We start from the raw sequence: 19,007 nt of genomic DNA on the forward strand, positions 1-19,007 counted from the left end.
CTTGGAAGCGTTTTGGAGAGCTTATCACAAAACTTCTTCACCTAGGCTACATTTTAAAATGTGGTCATTTTTATTTGCTCAGTCTCAGTAAAGGCAAGCACTTTTTGGCCTCTGTCCTGAATAAAAGATGCATGGGAACCTACTAGATTCTACTTAGAGGAAGGAATTGTGATAATCTATTAAAGATTATATAATGCAGGCATCAGCAACACCACTGAGGCAAACAAGGAAATCTAAAGAGAAGTATTATACTGTTTTTATACACAGACACAAATATGTACACGGATATGTGGATATCTGCTTTTTGCCCATATACACACAGTAAAAACAGAATTAGGCTTAAGTTCCTTCTGATTAGAATTAGGTAATTCTAATTTTTATGCTCAACTTCAAACATACTCATGACTTAGGAATATAGTATGAGCCTGTTTGCGATTCAATTAATCAAACTATCTCTATGTCAGTACACAGGAAGATGTTATACACATGGTCGAGGTTAAACTGAATCATACATACTGATTCCTTTGGTGTGTTTATCATAGTACTTGATTTGAGAGTGACAGGCCACTTATTCTAGGATGTAATCTAAAAGTTTTTTGTATCCTGATGCATGAGGGTAGTATATGGAAGTAGGAAAAGTTTTTGCCATCGTTGACAGTAATCTCCTAAAGGAACTATGTGGAAATGCATACTCGAGAAAATATATGTAAACTTTAAATAGTTTTATTATATCTTCTGGGCGGTCAGTCCAAAAATTCATTTAAAAACTGGGAGTTTAGAAGACAGACGGTGCCTCCCTAGAGAAGCAATACTATAAATGGTGTTACCTTCCTACTATATTGTAGTTCTCAAAAATGTTGTTTAAGCCATAATGTTAGTAAATTATGGTACAAAAACAAGGGGAGCATGCACGCTAACAGTTTCATGTTTAAACCACATTTCTAGAAACATATGTTTTAAAGCAGCCAGCAGAATGGTTGAGTGTCTCTGCAAACCCTCACGCTCACGCTCCCCTTTTCCCCACGAGCAGGACTCCTGGTAGAGGAGTAGGAAGGGACTCGTTATACTAGTAGGTCAGGGCTTCTGGCTTCTGGGGCTCCTCAGAATAGGGGGAGGACCAGAAATGGGTGATGTGTTGAACAGATATCTGGCATAGGCACAAGAAGCAGGAGAGACACATGGGTGGGAAAACCTCTTCCATCTAGTAGGAGTGGGCTCTAGCTTAGGGACCCTTCGGTGAATGGCTCCCATGGGGGCAGGGGCCGGGGGCAATGTTTCCAGGCCTTGGCTCACAGATGCAACAGCAGCTCCAGGGCAGTGGCTCTGTTCTCAAAGCATCCTCATAAGAAGAGAGGAGATAGGTGAGAAATGTTCAAATGTCTATCAATAGAAGATACCTAATTTAGACACAATAAATCTGTCTTTAAAAAAATGCTGTATTGATTATATAAACAGTACGGTACAATTTTTCCTACAGCAAACATGGCTATTCGTGACTTCTTTAAAATATAAATTGACGACTAAATTGATTTTCACGGACTGCTTCAGGCAGACAACTGGCTCTTATTCTAAGTGCACTAAAAAATTAATGTATCTACTAAACTTAGAAGCATTTAATAATGTGCTTTCTTTAAAGGTTAACAGAAGTAGAAGTTGTTATTATATTTTACTCTCTTATCAACAACTTTAACTAAAAAATGAAAATATAAGGTGAATTAGTCCTTTCATTTTTAAAATATCAGATATTTAATGACTGAATTTATACTGAGTGCTGAGCCTACAAGACCAGTACCTGAGAGACTCTGCATCTAATTATATGCAGCAATGTCAGTGAAAGGCCTATATCAAATGCAGGTAAAATGAAAATTTACCCTGTTTCCTCCATGATGCAGCCACCCCAGGATTCTGTGCAGTCACACTCTAGACCAATGAAACAATAAAAGAAGAAAAGAGAAACAACAAAAGTCACATCTTTCATTTGCATTGCAACTCTGGAGATAATTCCTTATTTATCAATTCTGTGTCTTGTAGATACAGAATGTAAAATCCCACCAAACAAAAACTATTTCCATTAAATCAAATTTTCTTTATATCTTTTCCAGAAGTATAGGTTATTTCCTAAGACAACAGCTGACAAGAAATAAAACTATCCCTCCCTTCATATTTGTGACTCAGAAAACTCAATAAAGTTCCTATTTCCAATGTGTAATGGAAAGTAGCCTGGTCTAGAAACAAAAAGCCTGAGTTCTAGTCCAAGTTCTACCCAGTGAGAGTCCTGCAGGCAAGTGACTTAGTATTTCTTGGGTCTCCCATATTCCCACCTGGAAAATGGGGAACAGCCTCTCTGCCTATCTCTCAGTGGTTCCGGGGGTTCACACAAGATAAGCTCAGGTGTGCACTCAGTGAGCTGTAAAGCTCTATTGCACAGATGTAATGAGTCACCACTGAAACTTCCCCAACAGAGCACCCTGGAGGTTACAGGAGAGAATCCCATTTGCTAGAATCCCAGTGAGGTTCAGCCAGAGATGTGAAGGACCCTCCGCTAAAAGTTTTAGGAAAAGAGAACATTCTAAAATAAAAGCACAAATAGTCATTTAAACTAAACAACAATCACAAACTCAACATAGATGCCAGAGACTGACATATTGATGTTGTGATGGGCTATGCTTTCCATTTATTTTTTCCTATTCTCTTTCCTATCATAGACAAAGATTTTTAAAAGAGGGACTTCTGAATGGATTTTTTCAAAGTCAAAGTTCAGAACTAATGAACTATCTACCTAAACAAACAATTCATAAAGGACTAAAACATTTTAGGAAGGAACTACTCCAGGCATTGGGCCTGAACCACTACTTCTCACCCCACCCCCTCACCCAATTCAGTAACATCCCTCAGCGGACCCCAGCACTGGCCTCTCCCTGGCCCCAGGGTTCTCAAACAAGGTCAGAAATCTGGCCCTACTCTCCTCTGATTTTCAAGCCATCTATCCCAGCTGCTGAAACCCAAAATACCTCCTTTAAAGTGTATTATGTGTTTCCTTGGGAAAGCAAATACCCTGAGCAAGATATTAATAAACGAAAGTTTGTGGATATTTGCTAAATGCCACCAGACTTCATATACCCATAAAGTGATGAATTAATATGCCCATAAAGAGAATCGAGAAGACCCTGGATACGTATTTTGTTTCAAGTTTCCATAACACTATGCATTAATGACAGACAATTATTTGATAGTAGTCAAAAAGGCATAAAACGTAGGATAAAGTTACAGAAGAATTTTGTCCTTTTCTTCCTTGGGTTGCTGAGGTGGGCAGGGAGACCTTTACTTTTGGCATCTGATATTTTCACAGAGGGGAGCAGACTTTCACTTAGAATAATTTGAAGGAATACCACAGTCTTCCTTTCCACAAGATCGTATGACTTTTGTGGGTCCTAGGAACTTTTGCCTCATGTCACAAAAAAAAAAAAAAAAAAAAAAAAAAAAAGTACTTGAAATTGTATTTTACTAGTTTGTTAGTCTAAAGAGGAATATAATCCAAGTTGGATTTTACTCTGATTTTTTTTAAAGAAATTGAAATTTTTCATGGACTCCTAAAACCATTGTGGGCCTTGGATACTTTGCCACTGGAAGCTCAGCCCTATCTTTCCATCTTCCCCTCCTCTGATTAATGAAGAGAGTGACACCAGTGGTCACTGGATGCATTTTTCCACTGGATGGGATCTGAGGCCCTGTTTGGACTCCCTCCTGGCACTGCCTGCCCACTAGAGGGCTATCCTCTACCACCTGCTTCCAGGCTTAAAGGGCCCTAGGGAAGGGCCGCCTGGAGGGAGGCTTATTCTTGAACCTTTCTGATGGGACCACGTGGGTGAGTTCAGTTAGAGGTAGGTAGGTGGGGAAGTTTAATTAGAGTTGGAGCTCCTTTTGACACTAGACCTAAGCTATTTCCTGATTCAGCTATACTATTACTAACTCCACAACGGAACTTTATTGGCACCTAGTGTCTACATTCCACTGCTTAGAATCCAGAGGGTGAGTATTCATCCCCTGCCAAACCTCAACACTCTGCGATGTGAGAAAGAGCTACTCCTGCTCTGAGAAAATGAGTATGATTTTATGAATTTTTAAGGGGAAATATCTACTACCCAAACAGATTAAGAATTACCTTAAATTGCTCACTTGATAATCTTTTAAGAGGAAGAAGGTATATTACAATTAAACTATAATGAGTTAGGAATGAAAAAATTTATTTATTGACTGGACATGCAGTATACAGACAGAATGGCACATGAGAGTGAATAAGAAGGTCAATGTACATACTTGGCTTTCGGCTAGAAGGTTCCCATTGGATTCCAAGGTTTTGAGCCAGGCTTTGCGATAATACTTGTGCCACTGCCATTGGAAGACCATACTGTTTTTCAGAGTTGAAAGTGTGTGGGAGACATTTGAGAGAGTGCACAAAGCTAGTTATTATTTCTTGATCAACATTACATATCATCTCAGTTCCCTAAGTAGAGCCTCACAGCATCCAAAGATGGCATATGCTCCTTATCACTTCTTTCTTGTAGCTGGGCCCAAAAAGCAGAAAGCCTCTCTTACTATGTGGCATCTCTCAGAACTTGATGCTCTCACATGGAAACATAAAACACAAGCCATAAAAGGCTATGCCCTGATTCAACTCACACCAAACCAAGAATAAATTCAACTTACTACAAATATGCCAAGAGAGGTCTTGACTGAATGATGATGGCTATGGGGATAACCTTATAATACATTCTGGCATCAGTCAGGGTTTAGAGATAGTTGGTTCAGCTTTTTGGATGCTGTTGCCAACTGGTGTAAGGATTTCCTTGATATAAAGGAAGGTACTGGAATCCAAACAATGAGACTAAGGAAATATTTGTTCCAATGAATTCTACAGAGAGATAAGTAGGAGGCATAAAGATAAAAAATGTACACAGAGAGAAAACAAAGATACTGATTAAATATAATCCTAAACTCTTTGATTTAAATGAGTTAAATCTAACATGCATGGGAGAGCATTATAGATTAAAATTATCAGGAAAGGAATAATAAGTTTATAAAAATTTATCTATAGAGGTGAAAAAATCTCTGGACCACTCTTTGGCATGCATTTACCTGATAAACACGAAAAACTATCATTATGAAATGAAGCAATACCTCTTTTTGAACACCAAAAGCCACTTTGGTTTCTATTTACTAATATAAGTCACTCATACCTTATTCTCAATGTCACTGTCATTTTAAACAAACCTGAGAAAGATATAAACTAGGCCACAAGGAAGAAAGAGGTCAGATGCAAAGATAAAGCTCTACTTTAAGAAAACTGATCAAATTTACCTCATTCACACCAACTCCCCTTGTGCGAGAACAGACACCTCCAAAGTAACTCAGACTGCTTCTCTTATAGTGGAATGTCACACGCCTAAAGAAAAGTAAGTGCTATCAGAAAACCAATGTAGTGACCATCACATGAACTCTCCCAAGACAGGTTTACTCACTCTTCTACACCGAACGCCAAAATCCATCCTCCCTCAAGAAATCAAAAACTACATTTTAAACACCTTTAGATTTATGTGGTCATAAATATCTTGAAATTTGTGTGATGTGAAGCAATCTCAGTTGAGCAACATTAATTGAGCATCTACTAAGCACTGGTTGATTATTATAAACTATAAATGTATAAATTAGTATATATTGCTGATTAGACTGAGAGAAAAAGAAGCAAAGAGCTAAGGTGAGAGACAAGGAAAGAGGACTCTGGTTGGTCTGATTCCAGAATAGAACCTTGGAGAACTGTCTAAAAACAGCTTTTCCATGAGCAGAGAAGGAAACCACTGATTATATCGAAAGAAAGCTTGGTCATCCTTTCCTTTAATGATAAAAATCTCAATTTTATTCAATGGTTCACCTCAAAAGACTGTATTTCCTGGCCTCTCTTGCAGCTACGTGCAGCATGTGCCCAAGAGCCAGGAAATGATTTGTTGGTAAAATGGATATGTGCAAGCTTTCAGAATATCTGCTTTAAAGGAGCTCACTCAGCGGAAGGAGGGCTCTTTTGCACTCCTCCCTGCCTGTATTCCTGATGCCTATCATAAAGGCTGGTGCACCAGCAGCCACCTTGAATTATGAGTTGACCTGGAGGATGGAAAGTGTGAAAGTAAGAATGTGCTCTGAAGGTAAATCTTACTACCACGGAACTACCATCCCAGCACCAGACAACTTACCTCCCTGCTACTGAGATAACCAGAGAGAGGACTCAATTCAAGATCAACACACTGACGTGTAACTTAACAGATATAATTAAGGGGATAAAGATAAATGTCAACACATAGACCGCAGGTACATACGAGATGAGGTGCACAGCATCAGCATGTTGTTTGATACGCTGTCGGTATTTGGAAAATTCATGAAGCATCTGCACAGGGTTGGTGGTGATCTCGATATGATCCTTCTCAGTCCAGGTCTCTACAGCCACCAGGACAACCCTGGTATTGAGCTGCTCCTTGTAAATCTGAGGGTATACAACAGGACAGGTGCAGGAGGAAACACTGGGTCAAACATGCACAATCAGTGATTCAGAGTCAGTGGAAGGACAGGAGGGGAGGTGAGAGGAGAACATGAGGTCACGATTAGCTCATCATAAAGAATCATCTTCCCTTTCTCATTTTCAAGAGCAAAAAGAAAGGAAGAAAGAATAATCACACAACTCAGCCTCTCCTACACTATTTCAATCCCAAAGCAGCACATTTATTGGTCAGGTATCTCACTAGGGGATGGACAGTAGGGATGTCAAGATTCTAAAGTCTGGACATAAATTCAAAACAGGATTTAGTAAAATCACTCTTCCAAACCTCACAGGAGGTAACAGGTTTGGAGCCTGACCTACTGGCTCTGAGTTAAGTGCAGTATGACCAGTCATTCCTGCAGGACTGGAACGGATCACTAAATCCTTGGACAATCACCAGCAACATGGCTGGCTTGCCCTTGGAGGCCCTGTGACAGGACACGTTAAATAACACTGTGGGGGAATCAAGAGCTGGCTAAAAGAGGAACACAGCACATTCCTATCACCCACTTCCCCCTAACCACAGGGTGGCATCACTCGCAATATTTCAATTGCATCTTTCTGTTCTCTTTCTCTCCAAAAGCTAAACATTTTACACAATTAAGCAACTTTAAAGACTGCTGTCATTTTGTCCTATTTTCAAGCTAATTCAGAAAATAATGGATGATCTTTGAATACATCAAAGAAAGGGAATATCATCGTCCCTAAGTCAATCTGAAGCTATAATGATTTTATAACAAGCGAGTTAAATATGATGTCTTTTAAAAATTAGTTGGTTGGCTTCAGAACCTTATATGATCACCCAAAATAAAAATTCCACTTTGCAAGATGTGGCTCTATTCAGCCATAGTGGAATGACGGACACAGAGATGCTACCAAGTCAACAGCTTTGGCAACAAAAAAAAGTGTGTTTAATATTCTTTTTTCCATATTCCCTTCAGTTTTCCTCTGAGATGACTGCTGACAAGAGCTGAAATTACAGAAGATTAATAAACCAGGTGTAAACTGGCTTTCAGAATTTCAGTCCTAACTCTATATGATACACTGTGTCCATCCACCTGTATTATACCTTTATTCAGCTGTGCCTACAGCTATCATATGTTGTGAGTGATCAAAGGTTTGGGGGACTGTTTCAAAGACAGAAAAGAAGGCAGTTCTTTGGAGAAAATAAGTATCATTTAGATAGTTGGCAATTCATAAAAAGTTTTTTTTTCCCAATTAAGAGGGAACATACAATAAATATCAGATAAAAATAGATTTAATTGAACAAAATAGCACTTTACATTAGAATACAAAGTAGTATGTTATATTTAATCTACGACTAACCAAATTGAACTATGTATTGGAACATAAATAATATTCACATCTGTGGAATTCTACCTAGAGCAGGAAAAAGGAAGAAAATATTAACCATTATTCTCTGTAATTTACAAAATGAGAGGGGGGGAAAATACCGATATGAACGATTTATAGAGTTAGAAGTCTTTGTAAGGAGATACATATTTTACTGTTTCAAAAAGTTTTATTTTGAGGACTGCACTTAATTCTGTCATCCAGAAATAAAATCTGAAGCATTTACCACTAAGAAAATAAATTTGAAGTTTTTAAAAAAAAAAAAAAAAAAACCCTTGTATTTCCTATATTCTCCAAACCTACTCCACCTCAATTAGCTCTCTTGCAATATATTTAAGACAATAGGCTCAACTGGTTATCATTAACAGAGTCTCATTTGCAAAGTGTAATTGACGCTCTTTTTAGCAGATAATTTTCTCTAGTGTTTTTGCCCTTCTAGACAAAGAGGTCTAGGTATCACTTAGAATAATTATTCAGCCAGATGATCTTAAGTATGGCATTTTTACTTTTGCCCAAGGAAGAATTAAAGTAATAAGGAAATAACAAATATATAAACATACTGTCTTGGAAAAATAGGTTCAAGAAAACTGGGATACTTACAGAATCCACAAGGTTGACCACGGACTTTGCAAAGTTATTGGTGTGTGCATGAGAAGAGCGATACTTCTTATACTGGAGGGGAAAAGGATAAATCAGTCACTACCAAATCATAACTTAGTGGTAAATTTCACAATTCAGTAAAAGCAGACACCTCACAGCAATAGTACAAATGGGGATTAAAAATAGACAATTTAACTTGAGCCATGTTGGATATGGTGGTGTTCTACTTGATTTCTGTTAGGAAGCAAAACTCCATTTAAAACACCTGTACCACCTCCAAGTATGGCAAGAACCTATAGACATCTGTATGAGAAGCTTTACACCTGAGAAATTGTTAATTCAGTCTTAATGTCTACAAAGGCAATCTCTGTTTTCACCGAAACCACCTTTACAGTTTACCTTTGTAAAGGCTAAGCCAAGAAATGTAGTACCAACTGGACACGCTTCTCCCTTGAAACTCAAGATCAGATACAGATCAAGAAAATTTTGTAGGCAGCGCTTTAGATACTGTCTATGACATAGAATGCATATTTTAGACATCTAAGTATATTCTCTCAGAAGAATGCCTCCATCAAATGAAGCCTTTTGCTTTTGACCTGTTCCATGTCAGAACAAAGGAGGGACAAGAAGGAAAAATGAAGTACATGTATAGTTTAAGATGGTTTATGGTTATTTATGATTATTTAAGAAAATAAATAAAAATAAGTTAATAGAACAATTCTATAACAACACCTTGGAGGGCTAAAGTTTTAACAAAGAATACTGCAGAGTATATCTTTGAGAGGACATTTGAAAACTGAAGTCTAGGGGCACCTGGGTGGCTCAGTGGGGAAGCGTCTCCCTCAGCCTGATTCTCCCCCTCTGCCTCTCTCTCTGTGTCTCTCATGAATAAATAAATAAAATCTTTTAAAAAGACAAACAAAAAAAGAAAACTGAAGTCTATGACAGGGGGATCACACCATCTACTGAGGAAAAAGGAAAATATACTCAAAACTACCAAATCAGATTTGCACCATAAATCTTCAAAATCTACTTTTAATCATAATTATTAAAATTACAATTTTTCATAAAGATTAAAAATGTTCCTACACTGGAAACTCCTGAAATTCCTTTTTTCCCTCCTTTGCCCACTTTCACATTATAAGTTTGTCAGGCTCCCTTCATTTCATTCTCTTCACCCTGGGTACTATGTTTTTTTTAAACGAATAATGTGTCTTCATGTTTACATACTTGATATTTATTTTTTGTAATGCTTTATGCACTGACAACCCATGAAAAAGGAGCAATAAATTAGTACTGTTATTGATAGCATTCACTAATTTATCACCATTTACAACTGATAACACTGGCTATAGTGTGAATGCTTGTATCCCCCCAAATTCCTATGTTGAAATCTTAACTCCCAAAATGATGGTTTAGGAGGTGGGACCTTTGGGAAATGCTTTGGTCATGAGGTGGAGCCCTAATGAATCGGACTAGTGCCTCAAAGGAAAGTCCAGAGAACTCCCTTGCCCCTTCTACTAGATAAAGTGGAGCACAGCAGGTGCTGGCTATGAATTGGGAAGCAGGTCCTCACCAGAACACAACCATGCTGGCACCATGATCTTGGGCTTATCAGCCCTTATATGGTGAGAAATAAATTTCTATTACTCAAAAGACACCGTCTGCAGTGTTTTGTTATAGCAGCCTGAATGGACTCAGACTTGATGTTATTGCTGCCACCATGTATCATAATCTGATCTAAACTGTCTTCTTGTGTTCTTTTATAGTAAACATCAATTGGTGCATGTAACTGGCCCAAAAATATCAGATTAATCTAAAAATCTTAAGGCACTTTAACAGAGTTTTCAAACCTAGCATAAAGAAGTTGTTGTAGATAAGCATTTTAAGTTGTCCAGCAAATTCCACACATTAAAAAATTTCTAAGATATCTTTTAAAGTAAAAGCAAAAGTCTCAACCTTAAGTCCCTTTGGGGTGATGAAAAGGGTAAAAGTCTCGACATTCAGAAGCACACATCATAAAAAGAAAGGAAAAATATTAACTGATACCTATTCTAAGGTGGTGGTCTTATATATCTAATACAATTAACTTAATTTTGCTTCTGAACATTAATTTGTCCACTTTTGAGGCTTCTTTTTGTAGTATAATGATTATGGGAAAACATGAAATACACGTTTACAAAATTAATAAAATTAGGTCTTTTTTGAAGTCTATCAAAACGTGATGCTTTTCACTTTTTTCATATTTCATAATTTCCACATTTCTTACTTCCTTTAAAGAAAGTTCCCTCTGGTGTGGGGTAAGTGAATAGAGAGGGTCAAACATGGAAGCAAGAATCCAGGTAAAAGATAATGAAGGCTGGACATCTGCAGAAGTGAGTGGACACACTACGAAGGTAGGGATCCCAGGACTTGGTGAGGTATAGGATGTGGAAGGTGAAGAAAGAGAATAATAAAAGATGACTCCCAGGTTGAACTAGCACAGCTGGGGGAATAGTGGTGCCATTTAAAATAATGAGAAAGAGGGACGCTGGGTGGCTCAGCGATTGAGCATCTGCCTTCGGCTCAGGGCATGATTCTGGAATCTGGATCGAGTCCCACATCGGGTTCCCTGCAGGGAGCCTGCTTCTCCCTCTGCCTCTGTCTTTGCCTCTATCTCTCTTTCATGAATAAATAAATAAATCTTAAAAAAATAAAATAATGAGAAAGACTAGGTGAAGAGAAGCTTAGGATTTAGGGAATCAAAAGTTCTGATTTAGAAATGTTACACATTATTCAATACTGAAGCCAGAATGCAAGTAGACAGTTGGATATGTTAAGTACTGACTCAGGAGGCTAGAGGCATAAAGTAGAGGGTGATGAAATTGAAATTATGATATATATTTTTTAAGATTGTATTTATTTATTTTGAGGAGGGGAGGGGCAGAGGCCAAGGGAGAGAGAACAGAATCTCCAGCAGACTTCCCACTGAACTTGGAGCCCAACGTGGGGCTCGATCTCACAATCCTGAGATCATGACCCAAGCCGAAACCAAGAGTCACATGCTTAACCGACTGAGCCACCCAGATGTCCTTAAAGTCATGGTATTATTTAAAGATTGAGACTGGAAGTGGTCAAGTTGGGGAGTGCTATAGAAAGAAAAGATAGATCAAAGCCAAGCTATGAGCATTCCCCTAATTCTAGAAATCAGAGGCGCAAAACTAGGAAGGGACAGCCAGTGAGGAGAGCTGTTGCATCACAGAAACAAAAAGATGAAGAAAATGTTTCAAATAGGGGAGCATAATCACCCGTGTCCACCGCTGCTGAGAAAGCACAAAAGAGGACAACTAGCAATACCCACAAGATTTGTTCACTTGAAGTTCCACTTACTTGAGCAGCTAGGATTTACTAGGATCTATAAGTGTCTCTCCTACAACAAATATTTGCTCCTCACAAGTCTGTGAGGTGGGTTTTATTAGCCCCATTCTAGAATGTGGACAGTGAGGTTCAAAGAGGACAAAGAAGTCATCCAAGGTCACACAGCTGGAATTCAATGGCCTCCTCTGGGTTGAGATAGGAGATAAACTTTTCCAGTTAACAATTCTTATAAAATAGTTTATGTATATTCCGAATAAATCACAATTCTTGATGAGAACTCAGAGTTTGTTCCCGTGCTTATAAAGTATAGCAGTTTTTAAATAGGGTTCAAATTGAAAAATATTTGAGTTATAACATACTTGTACTCTCTGATGAATATGTAAGGATACAGCAAAAATGTAAGCGAAACTTTTTTCATGCACTTTAAAATATTTCAACCAATTTTCTATTAGAATAGGCTTTTCATATTTATATTTAGCTCAAGTTCAAGTGGCTCAAAGAAATGTTTGCAGACCCTTATCAAGGCTATAATTGGCTCACAAATTAGGTTCCACCAGCCAGCTACCAAGATGCTGTCTACAAAATTGAGGGATTTTCCTTTCCTAATTGAAAGCCACTGATAACACGATGCTTCCTCAAAATAAGGTGTCTGCCTTTTTTAGGGAGCCAATATTGGGTTACTCTGAATTAAAGAGATTAGCTTGAATGTGAATGTAGGCAAAATGTTTCTATTTCCTGCATGAATGAGAAATAATTTTTCATACAAAGAAAAATGTGCAATCTCCATTTATGATAAAACTTACTTTCACATTTTGTGATCACTGAAAATAATTTACATTTAAAGTGCCAAATTTATTTTTCCTTCCTGAACAATTACAACCCTTAAAGAAATTTGCCTTTTGAAAAAAATTAAAATTAGAGCTTGATGACAGTTATCAAAACAACTGTGCCGCCTCATCTAGCACAAAGATGGCATGATGAGTCATTTCAAGGATGATCATTCTAAAACCAATAGTAAATCTTCAAGGTATTAAAAAAACAGGTGTTAATTATTCTAGTTTAGTTTTACTTTCAAAATGGGAGTTTCAGTACTCTGATCCATGTTCTGGTTTACTCCTTTGTAGCAATCAAATGCAAAAACAATCTTCATTTTCGTAATTTCATATAAAGCACACCTTAAAAGAACTTTTTTCTCGCCTCTCAAAAGAAAAAAATCCTTATAAAAAGACACACTTATTTGGAACTAGAATATAACCTGGTCTCAAAACAAAAGGAATATTTTGTCCTATTAGCCCAGATGTAATATTTATTTAAATAGTAGAAATCATTTTATGTGATTTCTTTCCATATTAGGTATTATTACTGCTCAAAAATAAAGCTTTCTCTTTTTTTACATTTTTACTATGTATTCCTTCCAAGTTTATCAGTGCAAATTACAGTTCTGTTTTTCTAGTTTCAAAGATAGATGAACATATAAGAACTAGTTCTCATTCAATTTTAATAATAATAATAATAATAATAATAGTATAATTACCAAGGTTTACCATTAACAAATTTGGTAACATAAAGAAGGTAACTTTATCACAGAATATATGGTATAATGTGCAGAAAATTTCCTTATATGAAAATGATATTTTAAGTGGGAGGGTGCTATTTTATTATGCATTTAAAAGGATTAAGAAATAAATTTAAAGTATTCAATATTTTTAAAAAAATTATCTTTTCCTATTTGTACAGTTACTGACATTTACTCTGATTGATACCATTATGTACATTCCTACTAGAGTATGGTGGAATAGGAGTCGTGGAGATGCAAGTCATGGGCTGGAAAAGTGTTCTATCCATTCCCAGCTCCATGTGAATGTATTTTGTGAATTTAAAGGCATTGCATGTATCATAATTATTCCTTCCACTACCTTAAAAGTATCTGTATAATGGATATGAGAAAAAGCATAAGTGTCTAAAGCCATGGTTTCTCAATATGCCACAATGCTAAGGACTGAGAATCAGCTACAAAAAAACTTCAATGCCCCAGTCAACAAAAATACTTCAGATGAAAAAATTATCTTGGGGTTTCAAGCAAATTAGTGTCCTTCTGAAACTCCTAGTTTAGCCTTCATTATCTAAAATGGTTGTCTACACATTTGGTTTTCTTTCCTACCAGAGAGGACTTCTCCACTGTTTCTTCTAACAATATGTCAAGCAATATATTTAAAAGCCCCTGGAAAATAAAATAAATCTGCATATAAAATTAGCAGGTATCCTACTGAATAATACTCAACATAACTGAACCAATACTTGGCAATTAATCGAAAATGTCTGCTAATATACAGAGTCAAATAAAAGTATAAAGATAAAAGAAGTAAAAAAAATTAAGTCACCATATTTTTAAATATATGGTTTCAAGGCCTTTTCTGAGTAATTCTACTAATCTTATCCTATCATCTATTAATCTAATTTTGTCTCCTTAAAGCAAAACAAGGGCTTAATGATATATGCAAATCAATCTGAATTTTTGTTGTAATCTTTTATAAGTTTTTCACCCATATCTGACTTTCAAGTATTTCTTAAAAGATTTTCATCTTTCCAGAAATGTAATTCAGTTTTCATAAAAACAACTACTCTTTGTCTTGGTTTATACAATTTCTTAAATTATATAATTACAACAAGAAGTACAACTAGCCTAACACAGTCTGAAAAGTGTAGCAATGGGGTGCGTGAGACCGCTCCCAATGGTTCACAGGAGTCCACTGGATGCAACTTTTCCCAACTCCTCATTTAGTGACCTCACTTCAGTAACCTGAAAGCAGCCACAATGGGAGTATCTACACCACAGGTATCAGCAAACATTATAAATCAAGGCTTTTTCCCAGAGAGCTAGATGTTTCACATTTAAGCATACCCCAAGTGTTGGTTATACTAGCAAACAGCCTACTGGACAAGACTTTTTAGAAAGCTCTAGGCTTCAGGCAATCTATAAGAGACATGATTAAGTAAAACATGGTTAAGAAATTTTCTACTCCGGGCGCCTGGGTGGTTGAGTTGGTAGAGCATCTGTCTTCAGCTCCAGTCATGATTCCTGGAGTCCTGGGATGGAGCCCCATGTCAGGCAGGGAGCCTGCTTCTCCTTTTCCCTCTGCCCCTCTCCCTGACTCGTGCTCACTCTCTCTCCCTCTCAAATAAATAAATGAAATCTTTGAGAATAAAAAAGAAAGAAAAGGTTTATACTCTATTTTCAAGAAGGGCAAATGGAGGCAATAATTATTTTTCATGTCTCTTAAATGTTACTGAGATGACCCATTAAATCACAGTTTACTTTAATATAAGTAACACAGTATTACTCATCTTTCCAAAATTTAAAGAAGATAAATCATCAAGTATAGTCTCTTTGGATATGCCTTTATTATGCATCTTTACTTCCCATAATTATATCTGCCACAAGTCATAATTAGGAAGAAAAAAACAATGTTCTCAGAACAAAGATGGAATAAAATTGGAAAGTAGTGCCCAAATACGTAGATGAAAAAAGTAGAAAATAAGAATTTTATTTATTTATTTATTTATTTATTTATTTATTTAAAATAAGAATTTTAAAGAAAGGTATGTAAAAGATGTCAAACGAACAGTTAAATCCATTCATTAAAGCCACTAATTAAAAAGAAAGTTTAGAGTTGTGAAAATACTATAAAGCCCAATGTTTCCCAACACCATGAAATAAATCAAGTCATTCAATAATTTCAAAGAAATAAAGCATCTAAATATATTGACCCTAATAAGTAATAAATAATGATTAAGTATAAAGTGAAATGTATTCTTCCTTAGGCAAGCTGTCAGGTCTAAAACTCACTGATTCTTTATATTCTTACCGTTTTGTGATCATTTACAATCATAAGTTCCAAATATTTCATTTCTTCAAACACACCACGAGATGGCTGTGGAAAATAAAAATTTAGTCAGAATGGTGGTGGATACATCTCTGATGCTCACTACTAACTTGTAGATCGACTATTTCAAAAGAAATCTTTGCTGCCTACATTATAAACACCCTGGAAGAAACTTGGTCAGCAAAATCAAAGAAAGTGATTGTAAAGTGTGGATAAATACTCAAGTATTCAGAAAAGAATTATATTTAATTATCATTAAAATACTCATCAAGATAGAGAAAAGCCCATGTTATTTTTTAATTGATTTTTTTTTCATTTTTAAGTAATCTCTACACCCAACATGGGGCTCAAACTCATGACCCGAAGATCAAGAGTCACATGTTCTACCAACCGAGCCAGCCAGGTGCCTCCAGCACATGTTATTTTCACATGTAAAAATATTCTAGAGAAAAATGTACAGTATAATTCTGCCAAAATAAATAAATATCAATTTCTTTGGCACTAAAATATGATAAAAAAAGATTCTTATCTACTTAAAACTTCAAAGGAAATCTAATTAAAACTCATTTAATAAGAATAGTACAGTACATGTGGAACAGCTATCAATATAGTCAAAAGAAACATTAACTCAAAGGAGTGAAACTAATAATAATGTACTAAATCTTAACCACACAACTTCTCAAAGGAACAAACATTGATAATTACTATTTTCTAAATTCTTCTAAATTTTCATTGTTACTACATAATTTTAAGAGCAAGTGCCAAACATTTTAGTTTTCATTTGGACTTTTTTTGAAACTGAAAAATCAATAATGATGACTCTTTTCCTTATGTACTAGGTCCTTGATCAGTTTACATTTGATAAGAGTGGACTGTAGTGAAGTGTCAGAGGCCTATATAAAACTTATTATTACCAACCACATCTTCAAGAGTAAGAAAAAAAACTCTAAGTAGAGAAACAAAATTTGTAACCATAATCACAATATGAAGATAGGCTCAAAAAAGAGAGGACGATTTAACCTGTAACTAAGTTTCTGATGACTGGTAGTCTAATTTTTTTCACCAAAAAATACATTCAGCAAAACATTATCTAAAATGTGCAATTTTCAGTATAATTACTCATTAAGTTATCTAGTAAATTACCATGTAATCTATATGCTGTGGAATTAATTCTCGGTTACATAGCATTCACCATGTAATTACGAAACAGTCCCCATCATTACAGCTTTCTAATCTATTATGAAAAAGACTAGGAACATAATTTCAGTTACAAAGCTCCTATACATTTATCAATACATGGGAGCTATACTACAGTTGTTGATTATATAATTACATGATTCTTATTTAGTAACTGTCATGATACTAATGGTCAAATAGATCCTCAGAAAAAATATATCTAGCTTCAAATTCTGGTACAGCAGAGCTTTAAATTCGAAAGAAATACAAATAAGCATCATTAGCCAACATTTTAAAACCTAACACTTCCCCTTACTTTTTTTGTTAACAAAAATGTTTCATATGATGTTATATAAGTCATATAAAAAAGTCTGCTATAGTTTTAATTAAAAAAAAATGCACTGCCATCTTCATAAGAAAATGTTTTGAGTATAAAGCTAAAACAATACATTCCTCATATGACATCAGAGTTCAAGGGACACTGTAACCAGTTTACATCAAATAGAAAAAGCTGAATTAAAAGCAATATGCCTATAAGACTCAAACCACAGGAGGAATTTGGTTTGTTGTTTTGGTTTGCAAGAGGAAGTTGCCCAAATCTAAACTGTTTTAGATAAACTAAGATACTGTGTGATTTCAGGCATACAATTTAATTGAGTGAAGTGGCCCCATCTGTGATTCAATGCCACACTCACATTCACTGCTCTCTTCCTTCTCCTTTTCAACCACTGTAATTCAGACAGAAAGGGCCACTGGTCATTGCTTTCCAGACCTGTGTTAAAAGAGAAAGAAATACAAAAATGTATACCTGACTATAGTGCAATGGCATTATGTTTTTAAAATATTGTATGAAAGTACCAAAACTAAAGCAGGAAGAAACAGAAAATTTGAACAGACCAATTACCAGCATTGAAATTTAATCAGAAATCAAAAAACTCTCCCCAAAATTAAAATTCAGAACCAAATGGTTTACAGGTGAATTCTACCAAACATTTAAAGAAGAGGTAATACCTATTCTTCTCAATCTATTACCAAAAAAAGAAGAGGAAAGAAAAGTTCTAAATTCATTCTATGAGACCAGTATAACCCTGATACCAAAATCAGATAAAGACTATAGACCAATATTCCTGATGAACGTAGAAGCAAAAATCCTCAACAAAATATTAGCAAACTGAATCCAATAATACATTAAAAAAATCATACACCACAGTCATGTGGGATTTCTTTCCAGAACCCCAGTATGTTTCAATAGTCACAAAACAGTCAACATGATGCATCACATCAGTAGGAGAAAGCATAAAAACCACATGATCATTTCAATAGATGCAGGGAAAGCATCTGACAAACTACAGCATCTATTCATGATAAAAATTCTCTGCAAAGCCAGGTCTAGAGAGACAACCTCAACACGATAAAGGCCATATATGAAAAACCCACAGCCAATATAATACTCAATGTTGAAAAACAGAGCTTTTCTCCTAAGGTCAGGAACAGGACAAGGATGTTCACTCTCACCACTTTTATTCAACATAGTGCTGGAAGTCCTAGCCACAACAATCAGACAACAAAAAGAAATAAAAGGTATCCATTTTGGTAAGGAAGCAGTAAAACTCTCACCATCTGCAAATGACATAATACTATATATATAAAACCCAAAAGACTCCACCAAAAAACTACTAGAACCGATAAATGACTTCAATAAAGTCACAGGATACACTATCAATGTACAGGAATCTGTTGCCTTCTTCTATACTAATAATGAAGCAGCAGAAAGTGAAATTAGGAAAACAATCCCATTTACAATTGCACCAAAAACAATAAAATATCTAGGAATAAACTTAACCAAAGAGGTGGAAAACCTGTACTCTGAAAACTACAAAACTCTGATGAAAGAAATGCAAGATGATGCTAAGAAATAGAAAGACATTCCATGCTCATGGGTTGAAAGAACAAATATGGTTACCCAAAGTAATCTACAGATTTACTGCAATCCCTATTAAAATACCAATGCATTTTTCTCAGAAATAGAAACAACTAATCTTAAAATTTGT

At 35.8% G+C, this 19,007-nt stretch overlaps 1 protein-coding gene across 6 annotated transcripts in view; it reads right to left on the bottom strand.

The window, feature by feature from the left end:
- The window catches only part of ADAM23 (ADAM metallopeptidase domain 23), a 169,406-nt gene that overhangs the window by 45,598 nt on the left and 104,801 nt on the right, over positions 1-19,007 (bottom strand). For all 6 annotated transcript variants that reach the window (XM_072742146.1, XM_072742145.1, XM_072742143.1 and 3 more), the window contains exons 8-14: positions 17,652-17,728; positions 15,763-15,828; positions 8,540-8,611; positions 6,369-6,532; positions 5,359-5,443; positions 4,318-4,408; positions 1,872-1,920 (exon numbers count right to left, since the gene is read on the bottom strand). In XM_072742146.1, the coding sequence (XP_072598247.1) occupies positions 1,872-1,920; positions 4,318-4,408; positions 5,359-5,443; positions 6,369-6,532; positions 8,540-8,611; positions 15,763-15,828; positions 17,652-17,728 (604 nt within the window). The remainder of the gene's footprint in view (positions 1-1,871; positions 1,921-4,317; positions 4,409-5,358; positions 5,444-6,368; positions 6,533-8,539; positions 8,612-15,762; positions 15,829-17,651; positions 17,729-19,007) is intronic.

Source organism: Vulpes vulpes, chromosome 16, assembly GCF_048418805.1.
Source record: "Vulpes vulpes isolate BD-2025 chromosome 16, VulVul3, whole genome shotgun sequence".
Classification (NCBI taxonomy): domain Eukaryota; kingdom Metazoa; phylum Chordata; class Mammalia; order Carnivora; family Canidae; genus Vulpes; species Vulpes vulpes.